General features: G+C 40.0%; 1 protein-coding gene across 5 annotated transcripts; it reads right to left on the minus strand.

The window, feature by feature from the left end:
• Positions 1-236: 236 nt before the first annotated feature.
• LOC308291468 (zinc finger protein 362-like) lies at positions 237-15,627 on the minus strand. 5 transcript variants are annotated; one of them, XM_080733487.1, is made up of 10 exons: positions 15,528-15,627; positions 12,875-12,938; positions 12,309-12,543; positions 11,114-11,218; positions 8,349-8,667; positions 7,963-8,187; positions 7,147-7,230; positions 5,589-5,667; positions 4,950-5,108; positions 237-2,580 (listed from the first exon to the last, which is right to left on the minus strand). In XM_080733487.1, the coding sequence occupies exons 2-10, from the start codon at positions 12,935-12,937 to the stop codon at positions 2,464-2,466; spliced, it is 1,386 nt and encodes a 461-aa protein (XP_080589613.1). In that variant the 5' UTR covers position 12,938; positions 15,528-15,627; the 3' UTR covers positions 237-2,463. The 5 variants fall into 5 exon arrangements, with proteins under 5 accessions (XP_080589613.1, XP_080589611.1, XP_080589614.1 ...); XM_080733485.1 differs by having other exon boundaries at positions 12,309-12,570; XM_080733488.1 differs by lacking the exon at positions 15,528-15,627 and adding an exon at positions 13,138-13,294.
• Positions 15,628-19,233: the final 3,606 nt, after the last annotated feature.

Here is a 19,233-nt window from a genome sequence, read left to right on the forward strand (position 1 = left end):
TACCATCTTAACGAAAAACGTACTTGTGATGTGGTTTGCCTAAAATGAAATATTATCACAGGCAATAACTTTTGGTGAACCATGTAAATACATTTTATAAACAAATATTTTCATAAATAAAGAGAATTAATTCACAATCCTGCACCATCTTATTTTTTTTTTAATTTACATGAATAAAACAATGTTTGGTGTCCAGTACTAAAGCAGCCTGATGAAATATGCTGCCAAGCAATGAGTGAGTTTATAACAGTCTGTTTATTAAACAAGGTAAAGATACAAAGCTTTTTTTTCCTTTTTTAAACATTGATGTTCTTAGTTTTACTTTTCAGTCTTGGCTGTGCATATTTAGTTATCTAGAAACTTGTATATGAAACCACAATGCAAGACAGGAAAAAGTGTAATAAATCTACGCAGTTATCTTTTTCATAGAGAACATGGGTTAAACAGTTATCATACAGTTTACAGCTTGGGTAGTCCATGCGAAAGGAAAAAATAAAATAATGTTTACAAGACGGAATACTGCAGAACACAACAAGTAATGGAAATAGAATGGTCGTTTGCATGGTAGAACAGTTAAGGCTTATATGTAAATAACCAATATATAAAACGTGAATATTAACGTACAGATAGACTAAAATCATTACAGTAAGTTCATAGATAAACATCTTTTACAAAACCCGAATAGAAAGGAACGGTTTATGAAAACTTAAAATAGGAACTATAAATGATTAACATGATTTACCTTACAGCAACATGTACATTTTTCTCCAATCTCAAGGGAGGGGGAGAGAAAGAGAGAGATTAAGTTGAAGAGGCAGGGTCTGTTGTTTGTGTTAAATGACTGTTTTCAGGCCAGTGGCTTGAGTAATGTTTTTTTTCTTCTTTTTTTCGTCTTTTCTTCTTTTGAAAACATACTATATACTGTATATGTATTTTACATTATTCTCAGTTCCACCTCAGACATACGTTGAGCCGTAGCACCTTTTCGTTAAGTACCCTGAAGAATACAGGGTACCTCTATTTGTACCATTCAGAGGTTAAAGTTACAGTAAAAAATACATCAAACCAATACTGTGTACAATGAAAAGAATACTAAAATAAACAAAAGAAATACTAGCGAAGCATAAGCATCGACTCCATGTTTACTTGTCATATAGGCCCATGGAGTAGGACTTATATGGAAGTTCATTTTAAATGGGTAAAGCTTGTTAATATGTTTATATGAAGGTAAAAATACTATTTATATATACGTATATATATATTGGGTCAAAATAGCTGTAACAACTTCACATTTTGGTCCAATGGTTTACTTTTTAAATATATTTTTCCCATTTAACTGAGATTTCATGTCAGCTTTAATTGATTAAAAAGAAAAAAAAAGTGAATATCACGAGCCAAAGTCTTAAGCGTTAATTAGATACATCAATTAGCAACAGTATGTTTCTAATGCTTACAAACAATGTCCATAGCTTAACTGAACAAAATAGTGAAAGCAAATACGACTTCTAATATTTCTTTCTCACAAAACAAAAAACCTGAATATGGTTCATATGGCACTAGACATGAGGAAAACAATTGAAAAATAGAAGGTAATGATCACAAACGTTGCCATTGAATGTGGCGGATGAAACATTGGGGAAATAGTAACCGTTTTCTCTATTTTTACCTCCTAAATGCCAAAATACATCTGAATACAATCATATCATTGAATTGTCATCCACATTGCTCCGATTGCCTTTCTCCAAATTTAGATTTTTACGACCCTGTAAACGTATAGTTGAATATTCTTTTTTTAATTACAAATAAAAATGTATAGAATAGAAAATGTAACCAAAACAAACAACACAACTTTCATTTCGACACAAATACTTTTAGCTGCCTCAAGTAATGCCTTTTTGACGCCATCTGACAGGATTAAAACAATTTGAGCCAAAACCACAAGGCCTAAAAGTGCTTTAAGATTATCTTTGGATGTCTACAGAATACACCCACAAAATATTTTTTTATTTTATTTTTTACTTTCTCAATTCCTTTTGACTGAGAGCAAATTTCATCTGGCACATTTTGGGAAACCATTTCATGGAATAAAAAAAACAAAAACAAATTAGATAACCTTTCAATTTTAAGGGCCAATGCATCCGGCAGTGTACATGACGCCTACGAAAGTGCTTATTAGATCTGACGTAAGACATTCCTAGCCATTGTATCCTCTGGGCAATGTCGAGCTGCGTCGTTACATTCATAAAAACGCACTGTCTGTGCTCATCTTGACAGGACGTGTCAAAATGGAACGAGAGGGGGGGCGTCTGGATGCTGTAATTAGCACTGAATGCTTATGTCAGCTGTCATATGCTAATGTAGGCTTTATGTAGGTGACCGTGTGCGCAGGGCCCCTAAAAGCCAGCCTCACGTGACTAATAAATCCGACCTACTGTGCTGCTGTGTGTAGTGACTGGGGGGAGCTCAGATGAGGGAGATGCGTATGGGGATGCTGGGGGACTCGGTCCTCTGAGGTGACTGGTGGTTCACTAGGTGCTCCACCACGGTGTGTTTGGACATGTGCTTCATAAGGTATGTCTCCTGTGGAAAGAAAGAATGCACAGGTTATAAAAAAAAGATATATAACCTATTAACTCCACAGTCATAAACTAAATGTTCTGTCTCAACATCGTTTGTGCCTACTCGTTATGTTGTTTTACAGTATCATATTCCATCTACCTGGACAAACAGTACAATTTAACACAATTTCAAATTCACTCAGTATACAAACATACTGCCCCCAACCCCGGGCGAATAAACTACTTGATATCAAAAGGTTAATTGAAGCTCTGAGGCCTTCGGGAGCAAAACATGTAGGGGGCTAATGAAGGTATTCTAAGATATAACAGAAATAGCAGGAGAATGTAGTGTGGTGTGTTTGGGAAAAGCAGAAGAGGAGACAGTAAAAAGGTGTTCCAACTGGCTTAATTATATACAGTATATAAAAATAATTGAGGTAAGATCTTAATGACTTTAGCCTGGCATCAATATTTGTTCAAAAAATAAAATAAATAGACCATATACAAGTTGAGCTTGTAGATCGTCTATTTTTGAAAGAGTGCTGAAATGAAAAGTGGTCCCTAATGAATAGGGGTAAATTATTGTGGGCTCGCCTATAAGGCGAGCACACTTTAGATATTGTCATTATTTCTATACTAGGCAGGCAGTCAGTGCAAGTATCAAAAAACTTCGGTTCCTTTCTACTCCTACATACTTAGTGAGAAAATGAAAATAAAAACATCAATGTGTTCAGCTTACTATGGCGACGTGTGCTATTACTTTTTACAGCAATCGGCCAAATGGTGGCGCTGTAGGAAGCCTTCGAAAGTGCGAACTTTGAACAGGTATAGCTCATGCTGTGTTTGAGGTAAAGCCATGAAACCTGTATACACGTATGCGTCTCCTCATGCCGAACAACTTTTACGCTCTGACTTTTGACCTTTGACCTTTAGATCTCCCACAATTTGGAATTATATGAAAAACAGTAAAAATCTATCTCCTCCTGGGTTTTTTTCGTTACGCGCACGAAACTTTTTTCACATGAACTTTGGACCAATACGGTCAGATTGATCAACCAGATTTCTTTTAAAGTGAAATATAATTTTTTAATAATTCAATCAATATTGCGGTTTTATGCAAATTATTCTTCGGCCTCTAAATCATACATGCAAAGTTACACGTTCATGGCATTTGGCAAAGATGTAGAGGGTTAGTCAAAGTATTACTGAAACCAATTTTAGTCCAATCGGCCAAAGGGGGGCGCTATACGAAGCGTTTGAAAATTCAAACTTCAAACGGGCATAAGTCATGACTCGTTTCGTTTTAAGACATGCAACTTGCTTACACGCGTGCTTTGACTCGAGCGGAAGACATCTGTGTCTTTGTTAAGTAAGCTCCGCCCTTCGATTTTCCGCCATTTTGAGCAGTTTGTAAAACGCGTAAACCCGCTTTTATTCTGGAATTTTCGCTCCACGTGCACAAAACTTTTTTTACGTGAACTTTGGACCAATATCTAAAGATCTGTCAGATCGGATTTTTTTTTTTAATTGAAACATGCTTTTTTAATAATTCAATGAATATTGCAGTTTTATGCAAATTATTCTTCTGCCTCTAAATCATACATGCAAAGTAACATGTTCATGGCATTTGGCAAAGATGTAGAGTGTTAGTCCAAATATCACGAAATCCAATCTCACTCCAATTGGCCAAAGGGCGGCGCTATATCATTTTGAGCAGTTTGTGAAACGCTTAAACCCGTTAGGATTTTTTTTGCAATTTGCATGAAACATTCTACACACAATCTAAGGACCTTTATCTAATATGCCTATGAAGTGCACACACACACAAAAAGAAAAATAATAACAAATATAGTTGCAAGCAGCGATAAAGTGGCCAAAGCCAAAAACACCTCAAATCATGAACACAGCCTGCAATGTCCGTGAAATCTTGCAAGCACATTCCCAATAGGTCAAGGAACAGATACCACCCTTCTTACATTGGCCTGTTATAATAGCGCCACCAGCGGGTCAACTTTTGGCACAACACATTTTTGGAACAAAATGGACCAATCTTTGACGTCAGTAACGTCAAAGAGAGCACTGCCTGCGATCTTGACATTTTGTACTTTTATAGCCATTGTTTTCTGGCTTGAAGCGAGCCCACAATTGTTTCGAAGGAACAATATTTTTCTAGTTTAATATATGTTCAATGTGATGAGTATGTATTTGTGAATTACAGCTGGATGACATTCTCTCACCAACTGCTGTCTCCAAAAGTAAGTAAAAACATTTGGAATCAGTGCTAGTTCTTTGGAGTGACAAAACAAAACACGTTAACATTTTAATATTGATAATCCATCTCCAGGCAGACAGGACTATTCCAACGTTCTAGGTAATTTGGGGTGTACTCACTGAGGTGTATGCTCTGCCACACATACTACAGCAGTAGGCCTTGGCGTTTTTTATGGCGTGCGCTGACAAATGGATCTGCAGTGATGCTGAATCTGAGTAGGCACGGTAGCAGTTTGGACATTTGTACGGCTTGTCTTTGTTGTGCTGCCTCTGGTGAGACTGTAATGGAAGAATCGAAAGACCAAGGAGATGTGAGGAAAAAACATCAGTTCTTTTCTTGCAATGTCTAAAACAAAAGATGCAACATACTACTGTATATTTTTTGTTAAGTTTGTATATTAATTAGGCAGTTCTTGCAAATAACAGACCGGCTGCATGGGGCAGAGAGGGAAAGACATGCAACAATGCTCTCTAAAAGTCATAACTGAACCAGGAACAGGTTGTTGGGAGAATGGTTTACATGTTTGAGAGTCGACAACAAAGGATTTCCCCTTTTTCAGACTTAGTTATATTCATCACCTTGCCATTCCCCTCCCTGTATAAAGGATGTCAAAAGTTACATTCTTTCCATCTGTTGTCACTCCTACAGTACATGATGGCCCGTCCCTCATAAACACTGGCTGGCTGGCCTCTTGTACAGAACATGAGTGAGGTAATATCTGATGTTTTCTTATCATTGCTGTATGTAATGTTACTCACCTGGAGGTTAGAGAGTTGGGTAAATGCCTTTTCACATCCAGGGTGGGCACATTTATAAGGCCTATCACCAGTGTGGATTCTGTGGCAGAAGGAGGGGAATATGAAGGACATTGGATTACTCAAAACCTAGAATACTTCTACAGTATATGAATGGAATGGATACTTTCAATATCTTGGGAAACACAATAGCCATTCAGAGGTTATTTTTAATCAGTGGTTCAAACAACTTAAGACCGGTCAGTTTACCTTATAGGTAGTCTCTCGAGAACAGAGCTCCAGTCAAGTGAAAAGGACCTTTTCTTTGACGATGGCTAGCCAGATTGCCTTATAGGTAACTGGAATTTGTTCTCAAATTCACCTACAGTGTATAAAGGTGAATCAGAGGTCTATAATAACCTCTGAATGGCTAATGTAAAAACATCCTTTATGGTTTAAGCCACTTAGTGGCCATATTCGAATGTCCAGACTGAAACTAGATGTGCAGCATACGGTTATGTTTTTATTTTAAAGGGATTTTGTACAACGGCAGCAACAGTAGAATGATCTATTAATTACAACAGCAAGCGTATGGTGACCACATCACAGTCATGCCAATAATGACATTACCGTTACTGCCGTTATTGGCATTGGCACACTAAAATAACTATTAATTTACCGAATGTCTGTCTGTCTGCCGTCTGTCTGCATGCTGACATCACTGATACTAAGAGAAGGTCACCACCGCGTTATTTGGAATCGCACCACACTTCTAGACAAACCCCGCCCGCAGAAGCTTCTGATTGACTGATGCGGAGCTAGGGAGTGCTCCTTTGTGATCCCTTGGACCGTGCAGAGGTGGCGAAAGTCGGGGGGATGAAGATTTACTATTCTGTCCCCCAGTGTATGTAACTCGGACGGCACTGAGTCGGCTCATGCCACCTTCGCAACGCTCGACACGGCGGCTCGCTACCGCTCGCTCGGCGGAGTCTCCCATGGCTCAAGGTCGCCTGAGACGGTGCACCTCCGCCATGGTCAATAGAAACGAGTGGTTCCGCCTAGAAGTGTGGTGCGATTTCAAATAAAGCGTCACCACCATGGTAACAGCCGCATGCTGAAACAATGCCCAACTGACATCATTGACTGACATCACAACAATGCCCAAATTTGGGCATGACATCACAGACAGACAGACAGAAAACAATGCCCAACTGACATTACTGATTGACATCACTACAGTTCCCAAATTTGGAGACGACATCACAGACTGGCCTGGACACAGAACACCATATACGGGCATAAAAGAGAGCCAGCCAGACAGACAGACAGAGACAACGGGTATTGCACAACTGGACATCAATGGTGACTATTCTGCCCAACGGGCACCAGTCTGGATTCTCCATTACTTCTGAGACTCCTACATTTAATCCCTCATATGCCGTGCACACCCCGGGCACAGGACGGGACTAGTGTATACAAATTAATCTTTTGGGATCTGTGAGGAATACTACATGGAAACTTCAGAAAATGTTTACATCATCGTCAATCCAAAGTGCATTAAAGATGAGTGGTTTGAACTGACCTGGTGTGCTGCTGCAGATGTGACAGCTGGCGGAAGGTGTTCTCGCAATAGGAGCAGTGATAGGGCTTGATTCCCAGGTGGACACTGTCAGGCAGAAACCTTGTATCTCTAAGTTTCAAATCTGTTTATGTTTTCTTTTGTAAATTAAAGTCTTACTTCATCATACAAAAGTAGTGAAAATAGCAGATCTACAAGCACACAACGCCGCGTTGTATGCTTGTAAATCGGCTATTTTCACTACTTTTAAATCGTTTTAAAAATTGATAACAACAAAAGAAAGGTTTGGAAATACAAGGTTTCCACCCGACAATGACGATATACTGTACATACTACATAGCAGCAAGAACCCCAAAAGGGGTTCCTGTCTTGAACGGTATAGTTACAAAATGGGGTTCCCATCCAAAATGCGTTGGATGGGACATGTCAGTTTACCTTAACTTTTATAGGTAACTGGAATTTGTTCTCAAATATAATAACCTCTGAATGGCTTATGTGTTGAAGCCAATTAGTGGCCATATTCGAATGCCCAAACAGACTGAAACTAGATGTGCAGCATACGGTTATGTTTTTATTTTAAAGGGATTTTGTACAACGGCGGCAACGGTAGAAGGAAGTATGATCTATTAAACAGCAAGCGTATGGTGACAACATCACTGTCATGCCAATAATGACAGTAAAGCACACTAATTAAAATGTATATATACAGTATATACAAATTAATCTTTTGGGATCCGTGAGGAATACTACACGGAACTTCAGAAATGATTACATCATCATCAATCCAAAGTGCATTATAGATAAGTGGTTTGAACGGACCTGGTGTGCTGCTGCAGATGTGACAGCTGGCGGAAGGAGTTCTCGCAATAGGAGCAGTGATAGGGCTTGATTCCCAGGTGGATGCGCAGGTGCTGGGCCAGATAGGAAGCATTGGCGAATGACTTGGAGCAGTGGGGACACTTGTGGGGCTTGGCCTCCGTGTGAGACTTGGAGTGCATTTGCATGTCTGACTTGGAGAAGAAGGTGAGTGGACACACTTTGCATCTAGTGGACAGAAGAGGACAATGACAAATGCCAGAGTGTTATAATTGGAGACACCGACTATAATACGATATTATACAGTATTATAAATGTTTTCTGTGGGACAATGACCTGATCAAGATTTAAATTTCTGCATAACACAAAGTAACTTCCAGTGTCCCAACCTGTAGGTTTTTCCTTCTTTGGGTGCAACAGTTATACAGCCTTGGTCAGATAGGAGGGGATAGGGCACCACCAGCAGTGGACCTGTAGAATTCTCAGCCTTGATCTTCTTGCGTCCCCGGGGGGCCTTAGGTGGGGGCCCTAGAAGACCTGCCAGGCCCCCGAGCTTCATATGCTCCATCCCGGGGCCGTTGGCCAGTCCAGAGATGATGTTGACCGGTGGCGCTCCACACAGCCGGTTCTGACTGCTGGAGGTGGGAGTGGTTGGGGTCAGGGCCTCTGAGGTGCTGTGGTTTTCAGGCCGGGACGAAGGGGCCAAACCTGTAGCGACGGGATCAGAACCACAGGAGGGACTGCACGTTAATGTAGGTTCATGTTAAGTCACCTGACTTCAAACACCTTAAACTGGCTTAGTTAGGACGGAATACCACCAGTGTGTTTGGCCAGTATGTACTGTATGTACACTGTGTCTTAACTTCTGTGTGTGCTCGCGTGTACACATTATATCGTCGCTGTCGGGCAGAAACCAATTCAACTCTTTTTCAGCTTTTTATAAATCAACGCTATTGAACACCCTTTACGTCTGTGTGTGGGTTAAAACAATATTGAACTAATGAAGACTATTAAAAAATGCTTTCAACAAAACCAGCTAACTCCATTGGTTCTTCAAATTGTACCAGCTAACTCCACACCCTCCCCCCTACGTGGCACACAGAGTGGAAGATCAACTTTAATTAACGAGGCAGGGTTTTTCCCCCCATAGTGTGTTAAAAGTAACTATGCAGAGTACCTGTTTAACGTCCTGCTTATTATTATGTTGGCCTATATCACTGATCATAGACAAGATTGTGTGCACATCTCAAGCCTATATTCAGGCCAGGTGCTGGACATCAAGGTATCAGATAATGGAAGGAGAAAAACGCCCGCACACTGTTCATATGCTCCAAAAACGTACTTTTATTATAGGCAACTGCAACGTTTCGACTTTACGTCTTCATCAGGTAAAAGTCACTTTTGCCTGATGAAGACGTAAAGTCGAAACGTTGCAGTTGCCTATAATAAAAGTAAGTTTTTGGAGCATATGAACAGTGTGCGGGCGTTTTTCTCCTTCCATGGCCTATATCACTGACCCATTTGTGGGTCACGGACCACTTTTTATGGGTCACGACTTGAGTAAAAATCCAAATTTCTTTTCCTACATAAATATATATAAATATATATATTTTTTTTATATATATATATATATATATAATTATTTAAAAGATAATTCTATACATTTTAAAACAGACAAACAAATTAAGAAATTCCATAAATAAATTGTGTGCTTGTAGATCTGTTTTCACTCGTTTTGGGTCCCGGACTCCCGGGCAAACGTCTAATTTCTCTTTTGGGTTACAGGCTACAAGGTTTGGGAACCACATGCCTATATTAAGCCATGTCATGAAGCATCTGGGCATGAATTCACACGTTGTGATGCATTGTGAGCTTGGAGATCCATTGTCAGCTGTTCTTATCAGTGATGGACTAAACCTCCACTTAGAGCTGGATTTGGGTAAAGTGGTGATAAATGACACATGCATGTACCTGACAATATATAAAGTCACAATACCAACTTTGATGAGGCAGTATTGCTTTGTTTTAAAAATATAAGGTTTAATTTCCTGAAAAAGTAACATTCGAGTTTCTGCCCAACAGCAGAGATATACAAATACAATCTGAATATGTGCACATTCTGTTGATTCCTCCACAACTCTACGAAGCTTACACTGAATGTTCTACTTTAGTTATAGTTACTATTCACTACCTTGCCATTTATAACCATCCATGTGATGTTTATCCAGTAACAAATCATAATGCCCACACAGGCAGAGATACTTATATTAGTTGTCATCATGAATCTGCTATTTTCCTGTGAAAGCCTTCCCCACAATAAAAGAAAACAGAAAGGATACTAGTATAGAGCCCTGAGGCACTCCTGTCAACCATATGGGGTTTAAGTGGTTAACCGAGGAATAGATAAGACACACGAAATGTCGACTTGGTGGTCATTCAATAAATTAACTGCAAGGCAAGCATGATCCAGTATGTGGACACTACTTTTCCTTGTTTAGTTCTATTTGTTTTAACCATGAATCCTACTCTTTATTTTCATAAACAATTGGGTGCAACTGTGGAGCATACATTCACATAATTCCTCTGCAGTTACTCAGTACGGCGTTGCATGCACAGTGAATGCTGAATATATATTTGGAGAGTTACGTATAGAGCACTATTTTTAGTATGTGTTGCAATGTCTGCTTGTTTTGTATGTTAATCCCTGTTGTCCATGTCCTAGATGTGTCAGTATGTACTGTTGCTGTGCAAGTAAAAAAAAACATCTGCACAGACACCACCAAGGCACTGAAACTGAATTAGAGCCAGACCAATATATCCGACATTATTCAAATTTTCGGAAATTATACATCTGATGTGTACTGATATATTTTTACCACTTTCAAACTGGTGTCCCTATTTTGGGCATGATGTCATTATAGTTGTCAAAAATAGCAGATCTACAAGCTCACAAGTGTGCTGTGACGCATAGTGAGCTTGTAGAATTTTCAAGTGATTATAATTGATTTTGCACTTTTTTATAAAATATCGGTCAAAAGCTTGTGGGCTCGGACTCTCCAAAATCGTGATGGGCATCGGACCCAAATGTCGGACTTTAGTTAACACGGGTGTTCTCTCATTCACACAGAGAACAGCGACGACGTGACCCCTGTACCTGAGCGATGGTTGATTCTGCCAGCTTGTTCTGCCATCTGTCTCAAATGCCAGTCTTCCCACAGTCCCTTCGCCTTAACCGCCGACTTGTCATCCATATTTCCATCTGAGAGGTTGTGAGGTGATGACAGTTTAATCGAAACACTTTAGGCTACAAAACCTGTCTGTCTCTATCTCGGTACTGTATTATTTCCAACTCTAAGGATGAAGGTCAATATGAGGACTGCAATCATGACTTTGGAGAGTTACACATTTGCAATTTCATTATTGCTTAGCGAGTTCTTACTTCACATTATTTATAAAGTTAAACATCCTGACCAAACATATATGATTGCAGTGCAACAGAGTTGAACCTGGGCTCTGTGTTTCCCCTGGGATAAAGTTGTAGCAGTGGCGGTGAAAATGATTAATAAAAAAAGCCCTAGCCCAATAAATAAGTGTCAGGTGTCTTTGAGATTGACCAGTGACGTGGAGGTACAGTGGCCCTGTGGACCACAACCAGGCAAAACACACTGCGTATGGGCAATATCAAAGGCTTCAAGTCTATCCGTATGCAAGATCATTATCAAGGATCTTCCAAATGTTTATTTCACAAATGTGTCCTTGCACATTCCAATCAAATAACAAATAGACAGAGCCAGAGCTATTGAGAGAGTATGCCTCCTACGATTCATAGACTTTCGTTGCAGATTAATATTCAAACATTGTCAAAATCAAACTTGCAGTTGATTTGTAAATCGTTTGTGTGCTCAGAAATAATAAAAAGCACAAGCAAAATGCTGAGGTACTGTGAACACGTCAAGATCAAAAGACTGTCCTGTAACTCTTTTGGTGGGTCTAGAGTCTAAACAAAATCGCGTCCTTTCCTCCCCTTTACAAGTATGTAACTGTACCCAACGTGTCCATACTAATAACGCAAAATATAACTTTAGTTTATAAAGCCGTCTTCCATTGTTAAAAATATATATATCAATAATTTACAAAAAAATACAGTAGCTGCGGTCATATTTTAACAGCTGCAGGGTCCTGCTGCTGAATGCATATAGGGGAAACACTGGACCTTTTTGGTGCCGGGACAGTCACATAAGCCCAGTTGTAGTACAACTGTCTTTAAATTCTGGCAATTCACATGTAACTCATTTAGACGTGGGAACCAAAGCCAGACCAAACAATGGACATCAATTAGACTGTGGTACCTTGTCCAGAGCTGGATGTGGGGCGGGCGTGGTGGGCGATGTCTGACTGGCCAGAGCCCTGAGGCTGAGAAGGGTGGTGGCCCGGCACCTGCTGCTGCTTCTGGGACACGGGCATGCCGTGGTGCGCCGAGCCGTCCGAGGGCGAGGAGGACACCAGCAGTGATTGCTGGGAGGGCGTGGAGGTAGGCGGCAGGTGTAGGGGCCGGATCTTCTCAGCCATCAGCTGCTCCTTGATCTTGTTAATGAGCACCAGGTTATCCAGCTGAAAGGTTTAACGGGTCATGCTCAAAAGAAAACAGTCGCCGTGTGTGAATGTCATTCATGCCTTCCAAATCGAGAGCATTGCCTTGATCACCATCTTATACATACAAGGTCTCAGGTATGCGTCCGTGAGACGAGAACAGCGAGAGATTCTCCATTTGAAATGCGGGGGGGGGAAACATTCACTGTTTTGGTCAGGGATTCCTGCCGAGCGGCTCAAAAGACATTCACACATGGACACAAATGGCAGTGGAAAATGGCAATGTCACAGACGATAAATGCGAAGGATAACTCAAGCTTCTTACCTGGCCCGGCATAGAGGGAGGCGGTGGCCAAAAGTACGGGTTGTTGAATCGTGGCTCTGCCATCCTGAGATTAAAATAATCTGTGTTATCACTGATATTTTAAGACGACATTATGAAGTAAGTAATTGTTGTGTGAAATAGGGCTGAATGATTATTGGGGGAAAAATTACAAACCAATACATTTTTGCAATACAAATCTAATCCATGTGCAAAATTTATAATTGGAGCTGTTTAGAACTCCATATTTTGACAAATATATCCACCTCTTTCCGCGGGAGTTTACTGGAGATTATTTGGACCACACTTCCGGTTTAACAGCAGACATACAAGCTCACGTCACGTCGCAGATGCAGCCCGTTGTGAGCTTGTAAATCACACTCGGCTGCGGCGCCGGAAGCTCGGTACAACGTCTGCGCAATGCACTATGGGGCATTGGAAAGCCGTGGATGAAAAGCAGGAATTGTGTGATTTCAACAAATATGCGTCATTTGTAAAACCAATTACCAAGAAGTCATTAAATTCCTGTTACCACCAAGACGTTGTTAGATCAGGTGAGTCATTCCCTGCAACTGTTGCCAAGAGCTTACTCATACTCATGAGAGCATGTTGGGTCTCTGTAGCAGTGTGTGGTCAGTCTGGTCACTATCCTGCTCTACATGTAAAGCGTCTTGAAATAACTTGTGATTTGACACTATATGGATATTGATTACCTGATTGTTATTTATCAGATGGAATCAATGTACTGATTTTCTTACACATTAAAAGTTGTTATTACACAATCATTGAATTGTTATTACACATTGGCTAGGGTACTATTAACCATAGTGGATGTCTAATACAGGCTTGTCACGATACTGGATTTCTAACTTCGATACGATATTTTGAAAGATTTAGATACTCGATACCATTTTCGATACCACGCAACTGCAGCGATTATTATTTATTTTTTAAAGAAAAATACTGAACTTCTTGAGGTAGATGGTAGTGCACTTTTTAAAGGCCTGCCTTTGATGTTTTCACATTCTAAGTACAAATAGGCCTTTAAAATAACTAGGAATAAGTAGGAAGGATACATAAAAGTAACGTTGGTGTAAACGAAACTGAGAATCGATATTATCGATACTATGGAAAAGTCATATTGAAAATCGACACTACTATATTCAAAATATTAAATCGATATTTTTGACAACACTAGTCTAATATCATGTTTATGTTCAATTGCACAAGACTGTAAGCAGGAATGCTTGCACCAAGTTCTCATCATCTTCACTATAATGCATATAGAATAGAAAGTAAGGATTAATATTATGTATTCTGGACAATGTTAAGAGTCCTGGGGTTTGACCATCACCATCATTTCAGACTGAGATCAATAATCAGGTTAGCGATTAAGTACAGTATGTATAAAAACAAATCTTCAGCTAAATTTTTTATGTGCACTAATAATCACACAGGATTTAATTTGTACATCAATTGGGAAAAAAAATAACAAATAACTATGTCATAATGAGGATATTCCTGTAATAATAACTATAGAGAAGAAGAATAAGAATAGATAATTTGGGGGTTGGGAAAAAAATCTTTGCTATTATTTGAGGAATATGGTTGGTTTATAGACCTATGTGACCATGCAGTTCAGCACATTATTAGGCTATTATTATTTATTATTCCATTATCATTTCAGAATACCACTGCTCACACCTCCAGCCACGAGCAAGCTTCATACTGTATTGTCACCTTTAAATGACATGCGCAAAATGATATTTTGACAGGCATTTATTCATAAAAAGGTTAATACAATAGTCTTAATTAAATATTCCGCAAAGGCGTCTGAATATGTAACGATAGGCAACCATTCCCTTTGTCTAAATATGAATTGGTAAACATAAGTGTAGGTCGCTCTGTAGCTATTACAAAATACATGTATATCGTAGTAAACTTTTCATCATTTCAACTCGCAGCCGTGAACCGCTTGTGAACATGTGTGATGTTCACTGATCGTGTGTTTTGCGGCGCGGCCCATCCTCCCTGTACGCGACCCAGACGTCTGAGACAGTTTTGTTAAAACATTTCCAGACAAAAGAGAAACAAAAATGGCAGCCCTTATTTTTATAAGGCGGGACGCCATATTCTGCAGACCCCAAATTTTTAGGAACATTTGACATGTCTGTGGGAGGGAGGGATTGAAACGAGGCCGATCGACGCGGACCCAAAGGTTGTGTTTATCGTGTCAAAGGCACGAATGATTGTTTAGGTTTTGAATAGCCCGGCCTCCCCACCTCTTCTTGAAAAAAAATACACTTCCTACAACAACCATGCCCTGCAAAAATGTAGCACGGAAATACAACGAGCCCAGATGCTGTCTGTCTGCCTCGATCTAAACAAAACATTACGGAGAAAAAGAACGGCATCGACGCGCAAAGGGCATCACGCCGCCTGCTCCCACGGAACACAGACCCATCTTGACCAAAATGCACTTTTTGTTTGTTTGTTGTTGTTGGTGGTGGGTTTTTTGTTTTTTTTACATTCTGCAACTTTTTTGACGAATCAAAAGCCAAGTGGCGTGTAGTATTTTCTGCACGATTCGCGCGCATCTCGACGGGTTTTCGCCACATGCACACTCATAAAGCCATGGGAAGACGTGCACAAATACCTGGTTATGTCCCGATCGCAGATAGAGAGCAGATCTAGGCTATTATTATAAAAGCTGGCTGTGTTGTCTAGGCTGTGCTCTGCCTGCCTCCAATCCGGACCAGCGCTTCCGGGTCGCTTTGTTCACTTCTGGGTAGAAACGTACTGCGGTCACACTCACGCCACAGTCACACTGTAAAGTCACAGTGTAGACGCCACGGGGATTTCACCTCCTGACGATATAGGAATTTACATTGAGTGTAATACTGTATGTAAAAAAAAAAGAAAAGAAAACGTTCAGAAACATCCGCAAACCTACTGAATCACTGTAACCGCGGAGGGGGGGGGGGCTTTCCTTTCTTCCTTAAAAAAGTAATGCCACCTAATGCCAGTTATGTCACAAATCCACAATGCCACAGCCAGGCTATACTGCTGTTTACTACCCAGTAACTGTCGCTTGCTGACAAGAAGGAACTGGTGGTTTGATGGTTAATGCAGTGCTTCTCAAACTTTTACATGTCAATATTTTGAATTAATCTGTATTTGGCCGCGGACCACCCATCTGAAAATGTTTTGTGCCAGGGACTCCCCAATCTGGGAACCCATCATCAAAGAAAGGGCGACGCCCACTCGCTCTGTCTATCATTGACTCTGTCTCGAGAGATTGGGGACCCCCATACAAGATAATGTAGCCTATATTATGTGGTATTGACATTTTCAAAGAATGTCAAGATATTTTTAAAATAGCTTATATAGCCTATGTATTAGGGCCCTGGGGGTCCCTGTACGACTGGACCCCACTCTGAGAACCCCTGTGTTAGACCACGGACCATGCTTAACAGGTCCATTTGGTTCCATTTCTAGGCTTAGGCTACACTCTCAGAGTTAGAACCACATAAAGGTCCATTTGGTTCCTAAATCCTAAATATCCATAATTTATCTGGGGACCCCTGGGGGTCCCCTGACCCCATTTTGAGAACCAATGGGTTAACAGATGAAGTATAAACTATGCACTGCTGTAATTACAGCCTACATACACACATAGCCTACACAGTTGCAGACAATGCTCAGTCAAAACTGTGTTTGCGTTATAAACATCAATAGACCGTTTGTCAGCCTTCTGATTGGTCCCTGAGACTCCCTGACTGGCCAACCAGAAAAAATCATTCACTTTTTGCTATCGGGGGTGGAGTTTGTGCAGTGGAGAATGTTGCTTCAGGCTTTCAAAAACTGTCCGCACTGCGCGACACGGAGATCGGCCGGTACGGTGATAGCGACGGCAAGCGTCAAGCGATCTCGCTCATCATAACGAATAAGCTTCAACAAACTAGTTCACATGTACCTTATCAATGGTCTAAGAGTCACGATTGGGTACATATAATTTAAATGGGCAGAATTACGAAAAGCCAGCCTATTATGTGAGGAGAAACATTCTCTCTGTCCTCTTCCTAGTACCCAAGATGCAATGCGCTTCTCTTTCTATCTCTGATCCAGAGGATTAAACTAATTAAAACATTTATTTTTCGGGGGAAAACTACTGTTTTGCTATGTAATTACTGTACCTTTTTCTTCCCTTTTTATTAATATCACGTAGATGTGTTTTTTGTGGTACTTTATATAGCTGTAATGAGGCTATGAAGGGAAAAAAAATCGCATCCACTACCACTATAAAAGAATCTGCAAAGAGGATTCTGTCCCACTGGGATTAAACAAATTAAAACATATATTTTCGGGTAAATCCCCTGTTTTGCAATGTAACTACTGTACCTTTGTCTTCCCTTTTTATTAATATCACCTAGGTGTTTTTCCTTTGGTACTTTATATAGCTGTAATGAGGCTATGAAGGGGAAAAAAATCCCATCCACTTCCACTATAAAAACAATCTGCCCAGGGTTAATGTCCCATCATAGTAACAGGGCAGAATGGGGCGGGATTTGCAAAAGGGTTTATTGTTGTCTCCACCAGCCGAAGGCTGAGGGAGAGTATGTTTTCCCCTCCGTCCGTCCGTCCGTCCGTGCGTGCGTCCGTCCGTGCGTCCTCGCAGTTTGTGAGCAGCTAATCTCCGGCGCCGTTGGCCCGGTCGCTGCCAAAATTAGCACACACACTCCCTGGATGCCAATTCAGAACCTCTGCCCCACATTTTTCAAATCAGCCTCATGGTGGCGCTATAACAGGCCGATTTGTGTGGCCTGGTTGTTACCAGCTAATCTCCGGCGCCGTTGGCCCGATCGCTGCCAAACTGAGCACACACACTCCCTGGATGCCAAATCAGAACCTCTGCCCCACATTTTTCAAATCAGCCTCATGGTGGGGCTATAACAGGCCGATTTGTGTGGCCTGGTGGAGACCTGTGCTCGGAAGAGCACTGCTTCTAGTTAACTATTCATTTAGTTGGTATTAATTTGGTATTACCATGATATTAATGTGTTGTCAAATGTGCCATTTTGGCCACATCTAATAATGAATTAGGTGCTGTGTGCGTGCAGCATGTGTGGTGAGAGAGAGAGAGACGGAAGAGAGAGATAAAATAATTAATTGCATAAATAATATCTAAATATATTTAATGTAAAAGGAAATATAGCCTATTTAGGTATATTTAAAAAAATAAAAGGACGTTATTTTAAGGGTCCTATTATACAGTCAAATGTCTCTCTTCCCCAAATATAAGGTCAGGAATATCAGAATACATCTAATCACAATCAATTACTGTTAGAGGAGTGCAATGGAATTCTAGAAAGCAGTCATACACGTGTATGAGCGTGTCTGCTGACGTAAGCCTACATTAGCGTTATTCTTTGTAACCACCAATACGCACTGTTACTCTGCGGGGTATTTCTGAGAGTCTGTTTCCTGTTTCTTTACAATCAGTTCTGCTCAATTGCCAGAGAAGTGACAGTCACAACATAAACACAGGTTTCGTTAGCTTTTGATCTCAGTCTGTGTTAAAAACATTTGGTCAAAAACTCATCTTTTTAGATGAATTTGTAAATATCGATCATTTCAAATGAGAGAAAGAGGCTATCAGGTTTACTGTTTAACTTTACTTTGAAAATGAGGTGCCTGGTGTTGGTAAGTAATCCACTTTATATGATTTATTTGTTATAATATATTCCTGTTTATTTTATTAAGGCTACATTGCTAATTGATGTCTTTTGACTTGAACAGAATGCTTAAAACTTATTTTAATGAATAAAAGTTGATTAAAACCAATCTGCTTGGAGTTAGTTCAGACTCTGGTGTCAGGTAGGACGAGGACACCCAGATCTTTGGTTGGCAATATTGCCTGAAGCTCATAAGATATAACAAATATATGTTTCTTTTCACTGTGAAGCACTGAAAAGAATGTTTGTTTCTTTTAAACATGCTCTAAAAATAGAGTTCGATGGCTAAACAGTTTGTGAATGCACATCAACATCTTTGACAACTTGTTTCAAATAATATATTTAAAGGTTATACTGCTGGATGGTTCACTCCAGTCAGTCAACTTTATTCATAGCACATTTTATACATTAAAATGCAACACCATGTGCTTTACTATAAGTAAATACTGACGTAGGTAATGATTTTAAAAATTACACCATATAATACCAAATATTAACAATAAAAATAAGGAATAAAATAGGGAGAACTAAAGGGGTTGACAGAAAAAAGAAACGTGGCTTTGTCTTGATTATAGTTTATTATAAGATATTTTTTATAAACCTTTTTTTAGGTATTGTCTCAGTGGA

This window comes from Nannobrachium achirus, assembly GCF_963921795.1.
Source record: "Nannobrachium achirus genome assembly, chromosome: 9".
NCBI classification, from domain to species: Eukaryota; Metazoa; Chordata; class Actinopteri; order Myctophiformes; family Myctophidae; genus Nannobrachium; species Nannobrachium achirus.